Genomic DNA, 15654 nt, shown 5'->3' on the forward strand with positions numbered 1-15654 from the left:
TTCCTGTTTGCCCCTTACCTCTTATCTTTTTTTTTCTTCCTTTCTCCTTGTTTTATTTCCTTCGGATTCCGACCTGGCGGAATCGCAGGGTTGCTGGACCAGTCGTTGGGTATCAATACTGCATTCAACTGAAGAATTCTGTCTAGGGTGGTTTTGAAGGAGTTAATATGTGATTTACGAGGACTAGCCCTTTATCACGGCCCTGTCTGGATGGATATGGCTAAGAATTGGGAAACAATGGAGTCTCGTAAAGCGTGATAATCCAACTATTACTTCGAGGAGGCAAGAGGAGGGTTCGATAACTACACTCTACGACCAAAATTCAGTTCAGAGAGCATTCATTGATTACAAGAGCCCTGACGTGAAGTCGATGAAAGCTAGCCCGCTGAGATTGGCACAGTATCGTGAGGTCATGTTCACCAGTTCTACTTGAACAGAGGTCGCGTTGTGTGCTGCGTGTTTGTCTAATTAAACCCCCCCCCCCCCACACTTGGTTTAACTGTGAGTCACCTCATCTGCCTCGTAGCAAGACGGTGCATCCACCTGATGTATTCTTATGCTGCTGAACGTTTTACTATGGTATAGGGGGAAGTCCACTACAGTGGACTGTCTGAAGGAGAAAGTGCCCAAAGTCTGGCCAACGACATCTAGAACCTTCGCAATGCTGTCTGGTACTAGCAGCGCCAAATTCTTTGCAGTTCCCAGCCATGCTCATAGCAATGAAAATCATTAAATACTTAGTAATTGTAACAACTGTTTGTAGGAGGATGAGTCTGAAAGAAAAAGAAAGGGAAAAAGAAAAACATGCAACACCGGGTATTCGCTAATGGTCACCCACTTAACTACTAATCCGGCGGTTAGTGGCTTATTTAGGGGAGAGCAGACGGGATCCCAAGTTTTCCACTACCTATGGTCGCATGTGATGGAAATTCATGATTTCGCAATCATATTGGATAGTTTTACAATGGACAAGGCAGAAGACAACCCTTCTTTTGCCTCTCCACCGCGAAATCCAAAAGCAATAGGACGGAGCAGTTGGTAAATCACTCAGGATCTTTCCAAAGCATAATTACTCATGGAATAGTTGAGCCTACTCCACTCATCAACTGGCGGCAGCGGCTGTTTGCGCTCTTTGCCTCAGTATCCGGTCCCAACCCCTCAAGGCCGACATCACAGCCATGGCCGCCCACTTCTCTCCAAGCACGCCACTGGAACCAGTCCCCAGAAACTGAAAGTTGAACCCCGTGCTGAGCCGGCGGCTCTGTGCTGCCCACACGGCCACAATCTCCTTGCCATCACTCGAGGTAGCGCCGCCCCTTTGACGTAAGGCACCCGGTGCGTCTGTCGCGAGCCTGACCAGCTTGTACCCATCACCGCACCCACCCAGCGCGCCGACCTCCGCCCCGCTGCTGTGCCTCCATTCAAACGTCTCTCTCCGGCCTGTCGCGCCCACTTCTACGGAGAAAAACATGGTCTTGTGGCCGAACGAGCTTCCGTGGTACTCGACCTGCTCCTGCACCGCCGACCCTGTGGACCCAGGGGAAGGCAACAGCGTTACTATCGCATCTCCATTGTTGAAGACGCTGGTCTTGATCTTGGAGGTGGCGAGTGGTGGGCAGTTCTCGTTTGGGCCGTTGTGTAGCACGAGGTGTGGCTTGCCTGACCACCCGCTGTGCAGCGAGACCGCATAGAGGATCGGGCCGTTCGACGGGCTGAGGTAGCAATGTTTCCTCCGCCAGCCTTCTCTGTGGATGCGGAAGTGCGGAGGGAACTGGGAGGCCATCTTATTTTGTTGCTTTTCGAACATTTTGGGGGAGGGGGCGGGGGGCTGAGTGGTGGAATAAAGCGATTGGCGCAGATTAATTCGCTCGTCTTTCCGAGTGATATAAAGCGTGTTCTTGAATATACGGCAGTTGGTAAGGCGTCGCGTTGTTTACACTGAAACAAAACGAATTCTGGTAGAAGTGCGGAATGGAGGAGGCCATTCATATATGAATATAGCAATACACCGAGGGAAGCTATGCAATTTATCAGTCTGTCTGATTCGTAAAATACCTGGCGATGGCCCTCTGATAGAGAGGAGACCTGATCGCGAACTCCCAGGTAAGCTGAGCCAGCCCCCTTCTCCCAGCACGGGGTGTGTGGCGACGTTGGGTAGTCTGCCATTGATTAACCTTGAGATGAGGCTCATTGTGGCTCATAAGAGCCCTTGATGGTGGCTATGCGATCATCCGAGGGAAAGCGAGGGGGGTTGTTTTTCCAACGTCATAAGCACTTGTCCATGTACGTGTAGTGGTTCGTTTCAATAGGTAGCTCACTCAGCACAGCCTCCTCCTCATTGGCAGCACTGCCAGATCTTCGCATTTTAGTGGTATTTCAGGTTTAGTGTTAGTCAATTACACCGCAAGCGTTTGTTTTTCACACTTGAGGTGGCAGAAAGACCATTCTGCGTCCTCTTTGGATTCACTGAGCTGCTGGGGGCATCACTGCAGCCTTTAGCTTATTACAACAGCCAACTGATGATCAATTAATTGATTAGTGGCTCAGATCTGACCTGAGTCTCCCCTTGATACATCTCCCATTGTAGCTGCTTATGTCTCCAGAGGTCCCGCCAACGAAAATGAATGGGATCCATCTACCCAGCTTTTCATTCGATTGCTGGACAGGGACCATGGGAAGGTTCAACGTAATTGCGTATGGTGCTTTGACAGGAATAAGACTTGAATAAAAAATTAGATGCTATTCTTTATTTTGTACAGTGTTGACTTTGACAGTAGATCGGTTGAGACAGTGAGCCCTCAGGTATGGTCCACTAAGTGAATGTATAATAACCTTTACTCCTCTCTCTGAAAACCTCGGATGTTCAATGCCAATATACCATAAGCGGGTGTATCTCATTGGCCTGGGCAGACCCTACATTTACTTGCTTTTATGTATATATACATTCTCACATTCTCACATTCTCAGATAAATCGCCAAAGATGGGGCGCGTATAAATAGCAAGCGATGGGGAAAGCTGTTCGACGAGCTCGGGAACTACACAGAAATTTTGAAGCGGTGGGGGTTGGGAGAGACGAGGCGGGCAACAATCCTGAACATGCGCCAAGACCAAGAATAGGAATCCCGTCACGACCAAAAGAATTCGAGCACGATTTTTGAACCACAAATGGTGTGCATCTCAGGGCATTTTGTATTAGTTTGTATTTTGTATTTTAATCCTATCATGTTGTACCTTTTCCAAGCAATTATTGACTGGGCATAATTGCTACCGTAATAGTCATAATTATTAGTACTCAGCCGCAATTCAGCTAATCACTTTCTTGAACGACTCTTCTAGCTGACCCACGGCATTTTCTCCGGCTCATTGGTACTCACGACTGCGATAGAAATAGAGAGAAAGAAGAAAAGAAACAGAAAGGAAGATTTGACTCACCAAAAAAATCACACCAAGTCTGCGCAGAAAACACCGATTCGCCCACTTTAAAACTGGGCCTAGTGTTTGATATCTCGCTGCCTAGGAGGCATTCATGTAGAGCACGCGGGGAACAGCAGAAGTTGCCATGTATGAAAGATTGATTAGGCGATAGGGAACCTTGTTGCAGAAAAGAGAGCAACAGATGGAGTTTTTGTCCATATTCATTGGAATTCAGCAATAAATGGAGGTCTATTCAAGGACATGCTATGGTGCAGTGATGGGCTTTGTTCTTGGGCTCACTTTCTTATGTGGCATTTCTATCCGGCCAGAGGCCCTTTCCCCACACTCATCACATCACTGTGCCTCATCTCCGCCCCGCTGAAAATTGTAGTTGCCTCCCAGGCAACACCTTAATAAACTCACCGCTCCATGGTTTTCAAATTAATTCTTTGTTCTCTGAGTTCTTGGAGAGTGCGAATGCCCTTCAATTTATCCAACGGGTATAAATAATTACCATCATTCGCGCGTATTGTTCTCACCGAAGCAAGGACTGCAGGCCAACACCTTTAACATTCATCCATCATCAAACTGGTCGAGCACTACCTTTCCTCAGCTTGACAAGCCCAGGAGGATTCTTCCCGCGCTGTGTCTTCTTACCTTCAACAAAGGTTAAGAGAAAATTTCAAACAAACAAATATGTATAACTTATCCAAATCCAGAACTCCCGCCGCCGATCCTCGCTCCGAAAACGCCAAAGCCCACCAGATCCCCGAGGGCGAGCCTAGGGTGGTCGAGTACTTTTCCAAAGACGTCAAAATCCCAGATGACTTTCTCCCCAGGGACGGCTCCCTTCCTCCTGACGCCCAACCCATCACCTTTAACCAGATCGACTGGACCGAGACCGCCCTTCCCGAGTACGAGGACCGGTACGCGGTGGTGCTCGACAATGTCCTCTCGCCCAGCGAATGCCGCACCCTGTTGAGCCTGGCCGAGTCGAGCGTCGATGTGGAACGTATGAACTCGGCGTCGAGTCTCCAAGACCCCTGGAGGCCGGCAATGGTGTCGGCGGGGGCGGGGATGGAGGTTCTCGACTCGGGGTATCGGAACTCGGACAGGCTGGTGTGGGACTGCCAGGAGGTTGTGGACCGTCTGTGGGCGAGGTGTCTGCAGGGCGATGTAGGGGAGACTTTGATGGAGAAGCTGGCTGTGCTGGATGGGGATCATCGTGTGACGGGCATCACCAGAAAAGGCAAGGAGGAGAGGTGGGAGATGGTCGGGCTCGGGAAGAGGATGAGGTTCCTGCGGTATGGCGAGGGACAATTCTTCAAGCGTGAGTCTAAATATTCATTTGATTATTCCTCCTCTTTTTTCGGCGTTCTTCCCCCTTCTTCTTGAAACCTCGATGGGCTGATATAGACTTGATGAATACCTGTAATTGTAGCCCACGGCGACGGTCACTATTCCGAAGAAGTCGGCTGGAAAAAGTTCAAGACCTTCTTCACCCTGCATCTGTACCTGAACGACTCGGTGGCCGAGGCTGGCGAGGATGCCGAGCTTGTGGGAGGGGCCACGTCTTTTGTCTCCAACTATGGATCGCGGAAAGTTGATGTAGACCCCAAGGCTGGCCGTGTGCTGATCTTTCAGCAGAGACTTTTGACACATGCTGGGGATGATGTCGTGGAGGGCATCAAGTACACGATGAGGGCTGAGATTATGTACGAGCTGGTCAGACCCTAGAGAGAAGGACAAGGAGTGGTGGGATGAGAGAGCTGAAGTGGTGATTCAATAACAGTTTGAACCGCAACAGGCATAGTTGACTTTTGCCATTTATGCAAAAATGTCGTTGAGCGCCTTGAACATCTTGCAGTCGGTCTTATGTCCCCCCTCTACCCAGCCTTTCACTTGACACTCCTGCGAGTGTACACTGTTAGCAGTCATGACAGACACCAAACCAAACCAGAAGCTTCGAAGCCATATGAGATGAACTCACCTTGCCGCAGTACCCGACCCTCGCACAGCCAGTACAGCTCTTCAGACCCTCCTCCCCTCCATCGCCACCAGCACCACCACAAGTCTCACACCTATCCCCCTTCTCCCTCCCACCAACCTCCAACACCCTAGCCAACGCCCCCGGCACAGCCCGCACAGTCCCAGCATCCCTCTTGTCGATCCTCACAAAACCCCTCTTGCCCTCCTCCGCAGGCCTCGTCCGCTTCGCATTGGGAATCACAGCCGTGCACCCCTTCTTCAACCCAAGCCCCTTCAGGTCCAGCTCGTCGCGCCCGAGGCCCTCAAACACAAGAGCGAAAGGGTTCCCGTCTCGGTCTGTGAGGACCAGTGTCGGCTTGTTGATGGTCATGTTGTCTTTGACCTGGGCGAGGAGGTACCATGTTGACTGCTGTTGAGAGGATGATGATGATGACGATGATGGTGGCGCGTCTGGGTCGTTTTCTGGGATGGTGAGGAACGTGGGGAAACGGGTCGTGTCTGTGTAGTCGGGGAGAAGTGTTGCCATCTTGATGGTAGGGTATATATTTTTAGGGTGTCTTTTTTGTGAGAATCCTTATTCTTTTTCTCTCAATTTCGCTGGATTCGTGGGTATGAGAAGAAGTTGTGAAGTTCTTTGACTTCTTCTGAAAATGGAGGGTTGAAGATGAAACAAGGGGCTGTTGAGGATCTGTTCTGCTGGGAGCGACGGGCCGTTCCGAGAAGTTTCCAGGGCACCGACGTCAAGAGGTCAAGACGTGCAAAACATACACTAAAATAGGTAATTAATTCTACTACACTTGCGAGAGAAAAAAAGGAAGAAGCCCTGGAAATACAGGATCTACCAAGACTGAAATCTGGATTCGTGGCTCCTCATCATCGACAAAGAAGTAATCATGTCCAGAGGCTCGCACTCACTCAGGGGTTGTCTCGAATTTCATCACCTGTGACACAAGGACCACAGAAAGAGAGGGGGGAGGGGGACTGCAGACGCAACCTCAACAGTAGATGGGCTTTTATCTTTTTCGTTTTTCCTTCTTTTCTCTCCTCATTTCTTTTAGGCCTAACTTCCTCTACATTTACTCGGCAGTAAACCCAGGGCCATCCACCAGCTGGCCCCAACCAACCTGCAGATTATCCGCATCCCAAGCCGTATAATACTGCTTGATCAGAGGACTACCCACCAGCCACTCAGCCTTCTTGCCGACAAACCAGCTGGACCCAATCCCATCCGACGGGTTATTGAACAGCGCCTGGCAGATGCCGTCCAGGCCAGGGTACTCGCCCAGATTGAACGAGGCCTTAGGGATGGTCACATTGATCGCCGTGGCCGCCGTGCCAATCGTGAAGGTGAGATCGGGCGCGATGCTCTCCAACTCGTCGCAAGGTGCTCCCCACGCGCCCGCCGGGTCGATCAGCGTGATGTTGGGCGAGATCTGCGCGTACAGGTTGACAGCGGTGGCGTAGTCGGGCGTCTGCATGAAGGCCGTGCCCGTGTCGAGGATGGCGAGGCCGTTGGTGGGCATGGCGACGGCGGCGCCTGTCGTGGGCGAGGTCCCGTTGTTGAGGAGCTGCCCGTTGGCGTAGATGGCCACCCAGTCGACCACGTAGGAGCCGAAGAGCTTGCTCTCTATGTTGAGCTTCACCCAGTTCAGGTCGCCTTCGTACTTGGTGTCGTCGATGCCGCCCAGGGTCACCTCGCCGCCGTCGATGTCGCCGGCGGGAATGTAGAAGCTGTAGACGCTCGAGTCCAGCTGGCCCTCGTCGACGAGGTTCCAGTACCAGGAGCTGTCAGCTTCGGGAAAGCCCACTGAAACCAGGGTCAGTATGTATTATGGCCTCTCGATAGGAAACAAACAACACTGATCATTAATAGAGATAGAGGAAGAGAAAGACGAAAAAAAACGTACTCCCCATAATCCCATCGATGGGCATGACATCAAGAGCCTCAGCCATAGTGACACAGAGCACAAAAGTCTGGTTCTCGACCGTCAGGTCCCCCAACGAGATGGTATCCTGCACCTCATACCCCGTTGCACCCTCAGGCTCGGCAAATGGGAGCGAGTCGGCCCCCGTGCTGAACAGGTAGCTGACGAAGCGGCCCGGTTCGTCCACATACGTGCTGGACAGCTCGGGGTCAAATAACTTCTTGTCGCCGCAGGTGGTGCAGTTGCTCGCACCGACGATGAAGGAGGGAGACCCCGTGTCGAACAGCGCCGTGAAGTTTTGCGGTGGCGTGCCCACGCTGAAGGTGGTGTACCACTGGAAGGTGTGTTCAGCTTAGGATCAGGAGAGGGAAGGGTTTGGATCCTCGTGTCCAATTTGTTTTATATATTTTTTGTTATAGCGAACAGTTACCTACCTGGTTGTCTGTGCCGTTGAACCAGTCCGTCACGGGCACGTTCACACCAGATGAGGCATTGGTCTCTCTGCGCTGGTATTTCGTGATCCCACGCGGGCTACGACCGTCTGCATCGGCAGAGAAAGACCTCAGCGGGAGGTGGACGGTCTTGGCCGAAACGGTCATCACCGCCCCGCCCAGCAGAAGAATGAGTCCGTAAAACTTCATGATTTGTCTGAGGCTTGCGAGACAGCTGACGGAAGGGGACTCTTCACCCAAAGGAGGGAGGGCTGGTTACCACTTGCGTGTCCAACGAAAGGAAGGGAGGAAGAAAGAGCGAGAGTGGGCGAGAGAAAGGGAAAGAGAAAAGAAAGACGACCTTGTGCCGTCGATCTTTTATATACATCTCCTTCCATCTGGGGCCGCCCGCTGATCCTCGTCATTCATTTATTCATTCACTACTTACCCGCACCGAGAGTGTCGTGACTCGTTTAGGCGGCCACGAGATCCAACCCAATCCGGGCATTACTTAGAAAAGGACGCAGTTGGCAGCACTCTACCCCACCGTCCCTATGCCGCCGGAGAGTTGGAGGCCGATGGAGTGCGACAATTCTCTCATTCCTATTCCGAGGGAGGCTTTACTGAAAGGGGCAGGTAGGACTTGTCCCAACAAGGCGCTGCTCGTGATATAAATCAAAAAAAAAATCAAAAAAATCCTTGTCATTCCGAACCTGGGCGTTACGACGCAAGGGAGCATTGAGAGACGTACGTTACCGTTGCTTCTTTACTGTGGAGCTGAATAGCTTTACCAACCACACTGTTGGTTGTACCCTTTGAAGAAAAGCAGGGCAGGAGGTGACCGATCAGACTTGAGTGGGCCTTGTGAATGATACTCTTGTCCGATTTCCATGATTCAAATTCTGCGCCCAGCACGAACTATCCTTGACAGTTGAATGCTGCTGCTGTGAGGAAGTGTACTAATAGAAGTATATATGTAGGAAATCAAATATGTCGATGATCAATCTACAAAAGTAGATCTTCGTACTTGGTTTTCGCAAGGTGGACGGGAAGCCCTTCCAAAGGAAAAGTAGAAAGTCTCGCCACATTCTCGGGACAACAACAATGAACATTAGCAATTAAAGTGTAAATACTAGGTTCTCAAGCAGTTTTGATTGATTGTTATTCTCACACTGTACATTTTACTCGAATTTTCAAATGTATATACCTTGCGTCAGCCCCCCTCATAGGGTCAAGGTCAGGGTTAGGGCTCGAGAGCGAAATAGAGTTACGGTTGAACCGCAAAGCCAGGGCAGAGCATGACCTACGCCTCACATCGTTAGGAGTATCACCTCACCCGTCCTCATTCTTCGAATTATTTACTTGAAATTCAGAACAAAGCATTACCTCCTCAGCCGATTTGAAAAGCCATAACTTACCAAACCCAGCTCAATGGGCGCTGGAAATAAGCCATACAGGGCAACTGTTATGGACAAGAAACAACAGATTTTCGTGTATACATCACACAGACTACGGTTATTCCTTCGTCTCTTGCGACAACGTTTGTTTTGTTCTCAACCATGAAACGTCATCTGATGGAAACGGACACAGCCCAATCACCTCAAATGGGGGTAAAAGAACGGGGAACAGAGTCGGCAAAGCCTGCACATCTCCATGAACATAGGCCCGGATAGATACTTTGGCAGACATGGTAGCCTGAAGAGAGAGAGAGAGAGAGAGAGCTCTGATCAAGCGGTTATCTCAAGACTCGCAAACTCTACTTGATCTTCATCCCAAACCAGGTGTCTCTATGTCATCCCTCACACTGATCAGGATGTGCACCGAATTTCCCAGCACAACAGACGTCGTCGTTGTAACGTGGCAAGCTGAGCCAAGAAATTTTCCCCTCTATGCGCCTCAGCCACGACATCCATTTGAAATCGTCCTTCTAGCATGGTGTAAGAGTTTCTTCAGCCCCATCATGATGAAGACAAGGCAGGCAGACACAAAGCCAGTCCGCATAAGACCACCTCGACCATTTTTATGCAGGCCTTGCATCCAGGACTCACTATAAAGCACTACCCCCCCCCCCGGGGGGGGGAACAGAGGAGTTTTTGGATCGTGATGCGCCCGGTACATGACGTGCGCATCGGCTTTCAGCTGCTTCATAGCGGGCACTGAAATGCAGGGTGCCCGTGCGGCGCGCATCCACAAAGGAAGCCACCCAGCCTGTCGATCAGTTCTAAGCTAAATATTGAGGAGGGCATAGGTGCACAACTATCAACAGGTCTCCTCTCCCGAAGCATTGAAGAGTGCGCGCACTTGGGTATGAATATGGCAAACAGTCATACTGTATGATGCGTTAATTAAAGGGGGAAAAAATGGGGAGAGAAAGATAAGTGTAGAAAACAATAAGGACCATACAGGAGAAGAGCTAAGGAAACGGTCTAATCAGTGGAATACTTGGATAGTAATTCCAGATTCAATGCGTGCCGTGTGTCCCGGCGCTCCACCCACCCACCCATCGTGCCACCCCACGATTTCCTCGCATCCATTGGGGGAACCAACCGGAGGCGCAGGGGACCCGCAGTAAATAACTTTATTTTGATGACATGTTCATGAGACTGCACGGTGTATTTTGTTTCGCTTGGCTTTGTTTTTTTTTTGAGGATTTTGAAATCTCACACGTTTAAATGATTCGTTTGCCTGAGCTGGCTGCTGCGCATAATTTACTTAAAGCTGTCATGACCTGGCTTTCTATGACCTTGCTTGGCCTTAAGAGATCCTAGGGCTAGTGACGTCTCGTCCGATATTCATATTCAAGTATCCCACCACAACGATCTCATGATCCATTTCACAGATCATTTCCCCTGGCGGGAACATTTCTTGTCTTGTAAGATACTAAATTATCACCTTTCAAAGATCCTGAAAGCTCAAAATTTTCTAAATCATCTAGATTGAGCCTACTCGAAAAGGGCCGCCCAAATGCCAGTGTTGCCAACCATCCACGCCGCCTAAACCATTCAAAACATTACAGCCAAATATCCAACGCCCCAAATCCCGTGGGCATGAATACCCTGTGTTTACCTTGCCTCCTTGCCTCCTTCCCTGACGCCATTACCCTTTTTCCTTCCAGCCCTGCTCCCAATAATCAAATACAGGGGGAAAAAAGAAAGAATGGAGAGAAAGGTACGAATTATGTCCAATACGCCATGCAGCCCTTGAGCCACCCCTGCAGCGCAGATCCCAAATAGTCACATACGATCATTAACCCATCCAGAATTTTTTTTTTTTTGGGACTACACCCCCGTCGACATCCAGCCAAACGTGCCTGCTGCAGATATCAGGATCAGAATGGTGAGGATGGACGCGCCAGCCTTGTCTCCGGTCGTTGCTGGCTCAGACGAGCCTGCAAATTTGTCTGAAGACGCTCCAGCGTTGTTGTTGCCCACACTTGTGCCTCCCGTCGCGTTTGTGAGAGGGGCGCTCACGCCGCTGTCGACCAGCAGAGACGATACGGCACCGAGCACATTCATCTGTTGGCCAGCTCCGACGCTATTGTCGAAAGCGCCGCTCGACCACTGGAAGCCGCACTGACGACCTGTACTGCCTCCAGTGCACTGCTTGATGGCTGCCTCGGTCGATGTCTGCAGCACAGTCATGATCTGGTCGTGAGTGAAGGGGGCCAGCTGGGTGGTCTGGACCATCCACCGGTGATCGTATCCCTTGAAGCTCAACATATCGGTCGTGCAGGTCATGTGCTGCTCGCAGGAGACCTCGTAGGCGATGTTGTTTGGGAAGAAGACCTTGATCGTGGCGTCCAACAGATCCTGGACCCGCTGCTTCCACACAGCATCTTCGGTCTGTGCACCGAAGTCAGCGATACCAACGTATTGCGCATCCGGAAAGTGCTGGGACTTACAAAGTTGTACATGTGCGCAGCACCAAGGAGGTACACGGCATTATTGTAGGAGAACTGGGCCTTGTTGATGTCCGTACAGTTGGTCTCAACGTGGGCACCATCGTAAATGTTGTACTGCGCGTCCATAAAACCAACTCCTGTCACCCAGTCCCAGGTCTTCACCGCCCAGTCGGCATAGGTCTGATTCCCTGTGTAGCGAGCCAGCCTGGCGCCGAGGTTGAAGAAACAGCCGTTTGCAATGCCTGCGACATGTCAGAACGGACTCGAAGGGCGGCACGAGGTACCACAAGGGCGCACTCACTGTTTTTGTAATCGTACCCGTTGTTCGACAAGGGAATCTGCCACCGCAAGCCACCATTACATGTGCTATCGTGCCTCGACGGATCGGCTTGGGTGTTGAAGACAGCCTGTGCAAGCGCTAGCCACTGGGGCTGGTCGGAAGAAGGATTTGGGAAGTTGAGCTCCGCAGCAGTCATCGCAGACATCCCCCAAAACCCCTGACATGCAAGTTAGCACCCGATACAAGAGAGAGAACGAGTCAAGAAAGAGAGTCACGCACTTGATCGTCATTGCCCAGCGAGGCGGTGACATTAGGAGGCATATAATCCTGATTTGGGCCGACCTGGAAGAGCAATGCCTGGGTGACGACGTCGTTGTACGTGGCGTCACCGGTGTAGTGCCAGTATTCGACCATAGCGCCCCACAGTGCTCCTGCTTCCCACCAGTAGTAGTCGCCAGCAGGCGGAGGTCCTGGCAGGATCCCAGGGGTCTGACCAGACTGGTTTCCTGTGTAATAGGCCATAGTATCGTAGGCAAGCTGGGCGGCGGAAGTCTTGATATCGTCTGCGCGTTCAGTGTCAGCAGAAAGAACCACGGCAGCGAGGCAGCGAGGCAGCGCAGCATCCGAAGCGCTAGACGAAATCACGGGTGGCGATGGCGAGGGCGTTTCCTACCGTTATTTGCAATCGAGTAGGCGGCATTTACGCACGAGGCGACGAGGGGAAGCGCCACAGCGGCGCGCAGAGTAGAAGGGGCCATGATGGAAGAACCAGGCTGGGATCCTGGGGAAACGAGCGGCAGATGTTTATCACGATCCAAGAAAGTCCTCTCCTCGAGGCGCGGTAGAAATGGAGGAGCCAGTCACGAGAATTGGCGACAAGGCTGCGGTCTGCCGGATATTCCAGAAGTTAAAGAGTTCGCTGAGGGAGGAGTCGTCAGGACGTGCGCATGTGCTGGCGATATCCAAGAGAGAAAGAAAAGAAAACAACCCGGATAAGGCGATGACGATTAATGAAGATTGTGGGCGTGCAAACGACAGGGGGAGCCGACGTTGAGATGATCGTGCCAGATGGATGTGGGGTGTGTTAAAACACGCACGCGATGTGGGCACCTTTTGCTTGGGGGTTGGAAGGAAGAAGAGAAAGAGGAGCAAGGCCCAGAGTTTCGGCAGAGGATTCAACAAGAAAAGGGGAAGACTGCTAGCGTCGATGGTGATGGAGGGTCAGCTGGAACTGTTTTGGTGCTCTTGGCACTGATGGTGTGGTTGGTTGCGGCAGGGCGGCGGCGACGGCATGGGCAAAAAGGCGAATATCAATAATAACAATAGCTTGTACTGGCGCTCTTGGGGTTCTGGAATTTGGGAACCCAACACAGCTAACCTTAAATTTTGGCTCCCAAATAAGGTATTGGATGACCTGAGCATCACCCGCACCCGATACATGGTACAAGCAAGTTTCGTGTTCCCATGGCACAACTATGCTGCTTGTATCCAAAGCACATGGCTGACCTCCCTTACCCTCCCTTCCCCAGCTCACCACATTGCATCGCATTGCATAACATCTCAACCATAATTTCTGCTGAGTACTTGCTAAATCTACATGCATGAAAACATTATTGATGCTTAAAAACATGAGACAGATCACCCCATCCAGTACATTCCCAGATCATCAAACATCATGCCAAATACAGGGATACCATGTCTCAGCACCCTCCATATACCCGGTTTGATCAAAGCTACCCCAGAATTGGTTGGTGGATTCTTCCCTCTTGTCCTGATCCCTGCACCTGCTCCTGCACCTGCACCTGCACCTGCACACTTGACCGCTGGGAATTTTAGCCCCCTCTTCCTCTGTTCCCCACCACCAACCTCCATGAAATACAAAGATGTTAAGAAATGACACCCCATCTGTGACCCTACCGATGACGCTCCCATGTTGATCTCGATGCTTGCCATGGTCTACTTTCTCTACTACTTCCAGGAGGCGTTCAACCTCCTACCCTGCTGACACATGTTCATACTGTTTGCTTGCGATCCCTTGGACCACATTGGCGCCTGGAGTCATCCTCGCCGCTGCCACTTCTTGACACAAAATCCTCCTCGAAATGACCGCGAGCTGGTTCTGCAGTCTGCCAGCCATCGATGCCACTTCTAAGAACTTCAAACTCACGGGAGGAGAGTCTGATTGGGTTCTTTGAGGTATTGCTTCCAACCCTAGGCAAAGGTGGTGTGTCTGGTGCTATGGGAAGCTCGATGTCCACCAGAAACGGCCACTATCCTGCAGGTCATTATCAAATGTCTGGACTGCTGCATTGACAAACAGGGTTTGGCTTTCCTTTTAAAACTGGTAATTCGTCTGCCGCAAGGTGACTGTGTGGCGGCACTACGCATGGATCAGTATCTCCGGGAGACGATATTGTCGAGGCTCTGTAAGCTGCCTCATTTGGATGAGGAGCGGGTCTGAGCAGGTCGACTCTGCCATACTCATCCACTGTGCTCTCCTTCCAGTTGACAACAGTCGCGCCCCAGCCGGGCTGGTTGTGCCCGAGGCAGCGCAGGCGGGGTCGGGATACGGCGACGGCGTCACGCAGCGCCTGACATTCTCTTTAACTCGTCCGTTCAAAATTTTTGGACGGATTCTAGGCTCATCGATGGGGTCGTGCAGACGCAGAGGCGGACCGTGCGTGATCACCATGTCGACTTCAGAGATGACCACCTTGTTCACCGCAGTCAGCATCTGCTACATGCTACAAAAGCCTAGGGGGGGAGAAATTCTCAGGCCAAGTTAGAATATGTGCGAGTCTTTCACCTTGTACCTGAAACCCGGAGCAGATATCCCTCGGTCGGGTGTCTGGCTGGCGTATATCTTCAGCTCCGTCCCGTTGGCCAGCCGAAAATCGTTTTGTCCCCCTTCAAGGTATAGAATGTTGTTGTCCTTGAAAGTGGTCTAGGGCCATCTCCTTTGTCGATGTATGCCTATAGGCGTTGTGCCGCCGGAAACAACTGTCGGCTCCCTTCACGTCGTGGGCGTCAAGCAGTATCCAATCGAGATTGCCTGCAATCGCCAGCTTCCGGCATGCTTCGATCTGAGTAATATTGGCAGCCGTGAGCTTGAACTCCCCGAACCTGCTCACGTGCGAAAGGTCCCTACAGAAAATGGCGACGTCGAAGCGGCCGGGTGGCACCGAAAGGTCCTGTCTGTGAGTGTCCGACACGACGAGAAAGCGCGTTGGGATGAGGTTGGGGGGTTGTGAGCGATATCAGCGCAGACAGAGGTGTAGTCTTTGGGGTCGTCAACGTTGGCAGGATAGCTTCATGAGCAGATGTTGATCAGTGTTCTGTCGACACTAGAAGATGGTCTCGAAGTCCAGGTTGGGTTCCATTCAGATGTTTGGGGCTTTTGTTCCACACAGCTACGGATGGTGCTCACTTCAAAGTTTACATGCATGAAGAGGAAGGTCAACTCAGTTACTTACTCAGCTTCCCTGGCAAGAAGACTACTTTTATCTCAGGTGGGACTGCCAGTCAAGTGCGTTGAGGACACTGTGAAGAACTAACTACGATAATACAATGGGCTCCTGCCTGAACAGCAGCACTAATATGAGTGATGTCGAGCTTCTCTCTGGCCGGGGCTCAGACACCAAAGACAAACCTGACCCTTTTGAATCGACTCGTCCATCATACAAGCTTTATACCCCCCTTGGGTTCTTGAAAAC

General features: G+C 51.3%; 7 protein-coding genes across 7 annotated transcripts; 2 read left to right on the forward strand and 5 right to left on the reverse strand.

The window, feature by feature from the left end:
* Window positions 1-781: 781 nt before the first annotated feature.
* Window positions 782-936, forward strand: M406DRAFT_20531 (uncharacterized protein; the record flags this gene model as incomplete). Its single annotated transcript, XM_040915461.1, has 1 exon — window positions 782-936. A coding segment is annotated over one exon (155 nt), but the record flags the coding sequence as incomplete, so codon positions are not given.
* A 125-nt stretch (window positions 937-1061) lies between these two features.
* On the reverse strand, window positions 1062-1902 carry M406DRAFT_358241 (uncharacterized protein). The gene has a single exon (XM_040923839.1). The coding sequence runs from the start codon at window positions 1805-1807 to the stop codon at window positions 1103-1105; it is 705 nt and encodes a 234-aa protein (XP_040771570.1). The 5' UTR covers window positions 1808-1902; the 3' UTR covers window positions 1062-1102.
* Window positions 1903-4111: 2209 nt separating this feature from the next.
* Window positions 4112-5152, forward strand: M406DRAFT_342808 (uncharacterized protein; the record flags this gene model as incomplete). Its single annotated transcript, XM_040921803.1, has 3 exons — window positions 4112-4209; window positions 4255-4745; window positions 4857-5152. 3 exons carry the CDS (start codon window positions 4112-4114, stop codon window positions 5150-5152), a joined length of 885 nt encoding a protein of 294 aa, XP_040771571.1.
* A 90-nt stretch (window positions 5153-5242) lies between these two features.
* Window positions 5243-5930, reverse strand: M406DRAFT_268930 (uncharacterized protein; the record flags this gene model as incomplete). The annotated part of the gene is made up of 2 exons (XM_040917973.1): window positions 5243-5339; window positions 5368-5930. The coding sequence occupies 2 exons, from the start codon at window positions 5928-5930 to the stop codon at window positions 5243-5245; spliced, it is 660 nt and encodes a 219-aa protein (XP_040771572.1).
* Window positions 5931-6161: 231 nt separating this feature from the next.
* On the reverse strand, window positions 6162-8073 carry M406DRAFT_358242 (acid protease). Its single transcript, XM_040923840.1, has 3 exons — window positions 7764-8073; window positions 7312-7663; window positions 6162-7211 (listed from the first exon to the last, which is right to left on the reverse strand). The coding sequence occupies exons 1-3, from the start codon at window positions 7968-7970 to the stop codon at window positions 6481-6483; spliced, it is 1290 nt and encodes a 429-aa protein (XP_040771573.1). The 5' UTR covers window positions 7971-8073; the 3' UTR covers window positions 6162-6480.
* A 2590-nt stretch (window positions 8074-10663) lies between these two features.
* M406DRAFT_83315 (family 76 glycoside hydrolase) lies at window positions 10664-13046 on the reverse strand. Its single transcript, XM_040926035.1, has 5 exons — window positions 12615-13046; window positions 12221-12504; window positions 11963-12158; window positions 11662-11903; window positions 10664-11602 (listed from the first exon to the last, which is right to left on the reverse strand). The coding sequence occupies exons 1-5, from the start codon at window positions 12697-12699 to the stop codon at window positions 11039-11041; spliced, it is 1371 nt and encodes a 456-aa protein (XP_040771574.1). The 5' UTR covers window positions 12700-13046; the 3' UTR covers window positions 10664-11038.
* A 1390-nt stretch (window positions 13047-14436) lies between these two features.
* Window positions 14437-14636, reverse strand: M406DRAFT_222914 (uncharacterized protein; the record flags this gene model as incomplete). The annotated part of the gene is made up of 2 exons (XM_040915634.1): window positions 14437-14540; window positions 14573-14636. Coding segments are annotated over 2 exons (168 nt in total), but the record flags the coding sequence as incomplete, so codon positions are not given.
* Window positions 14637-15654: the final 1018 nt, after the last annotated feature.

The sequence above is a fragment of the Cryphonectria parasitica genome (assembly GCF_011745365.1).
Source record: "Cryphonectria parasitica EP155 unplaced genomic scaffold M406scaffold_9, whole genome shotgun sequence".
NCBI lineage: Eukaryota > Fungi > Ascomycota > Sordariomycetes > Diaporthales > Cryphonectriaceae > Cryphonectria > Cryphonectria parasitica.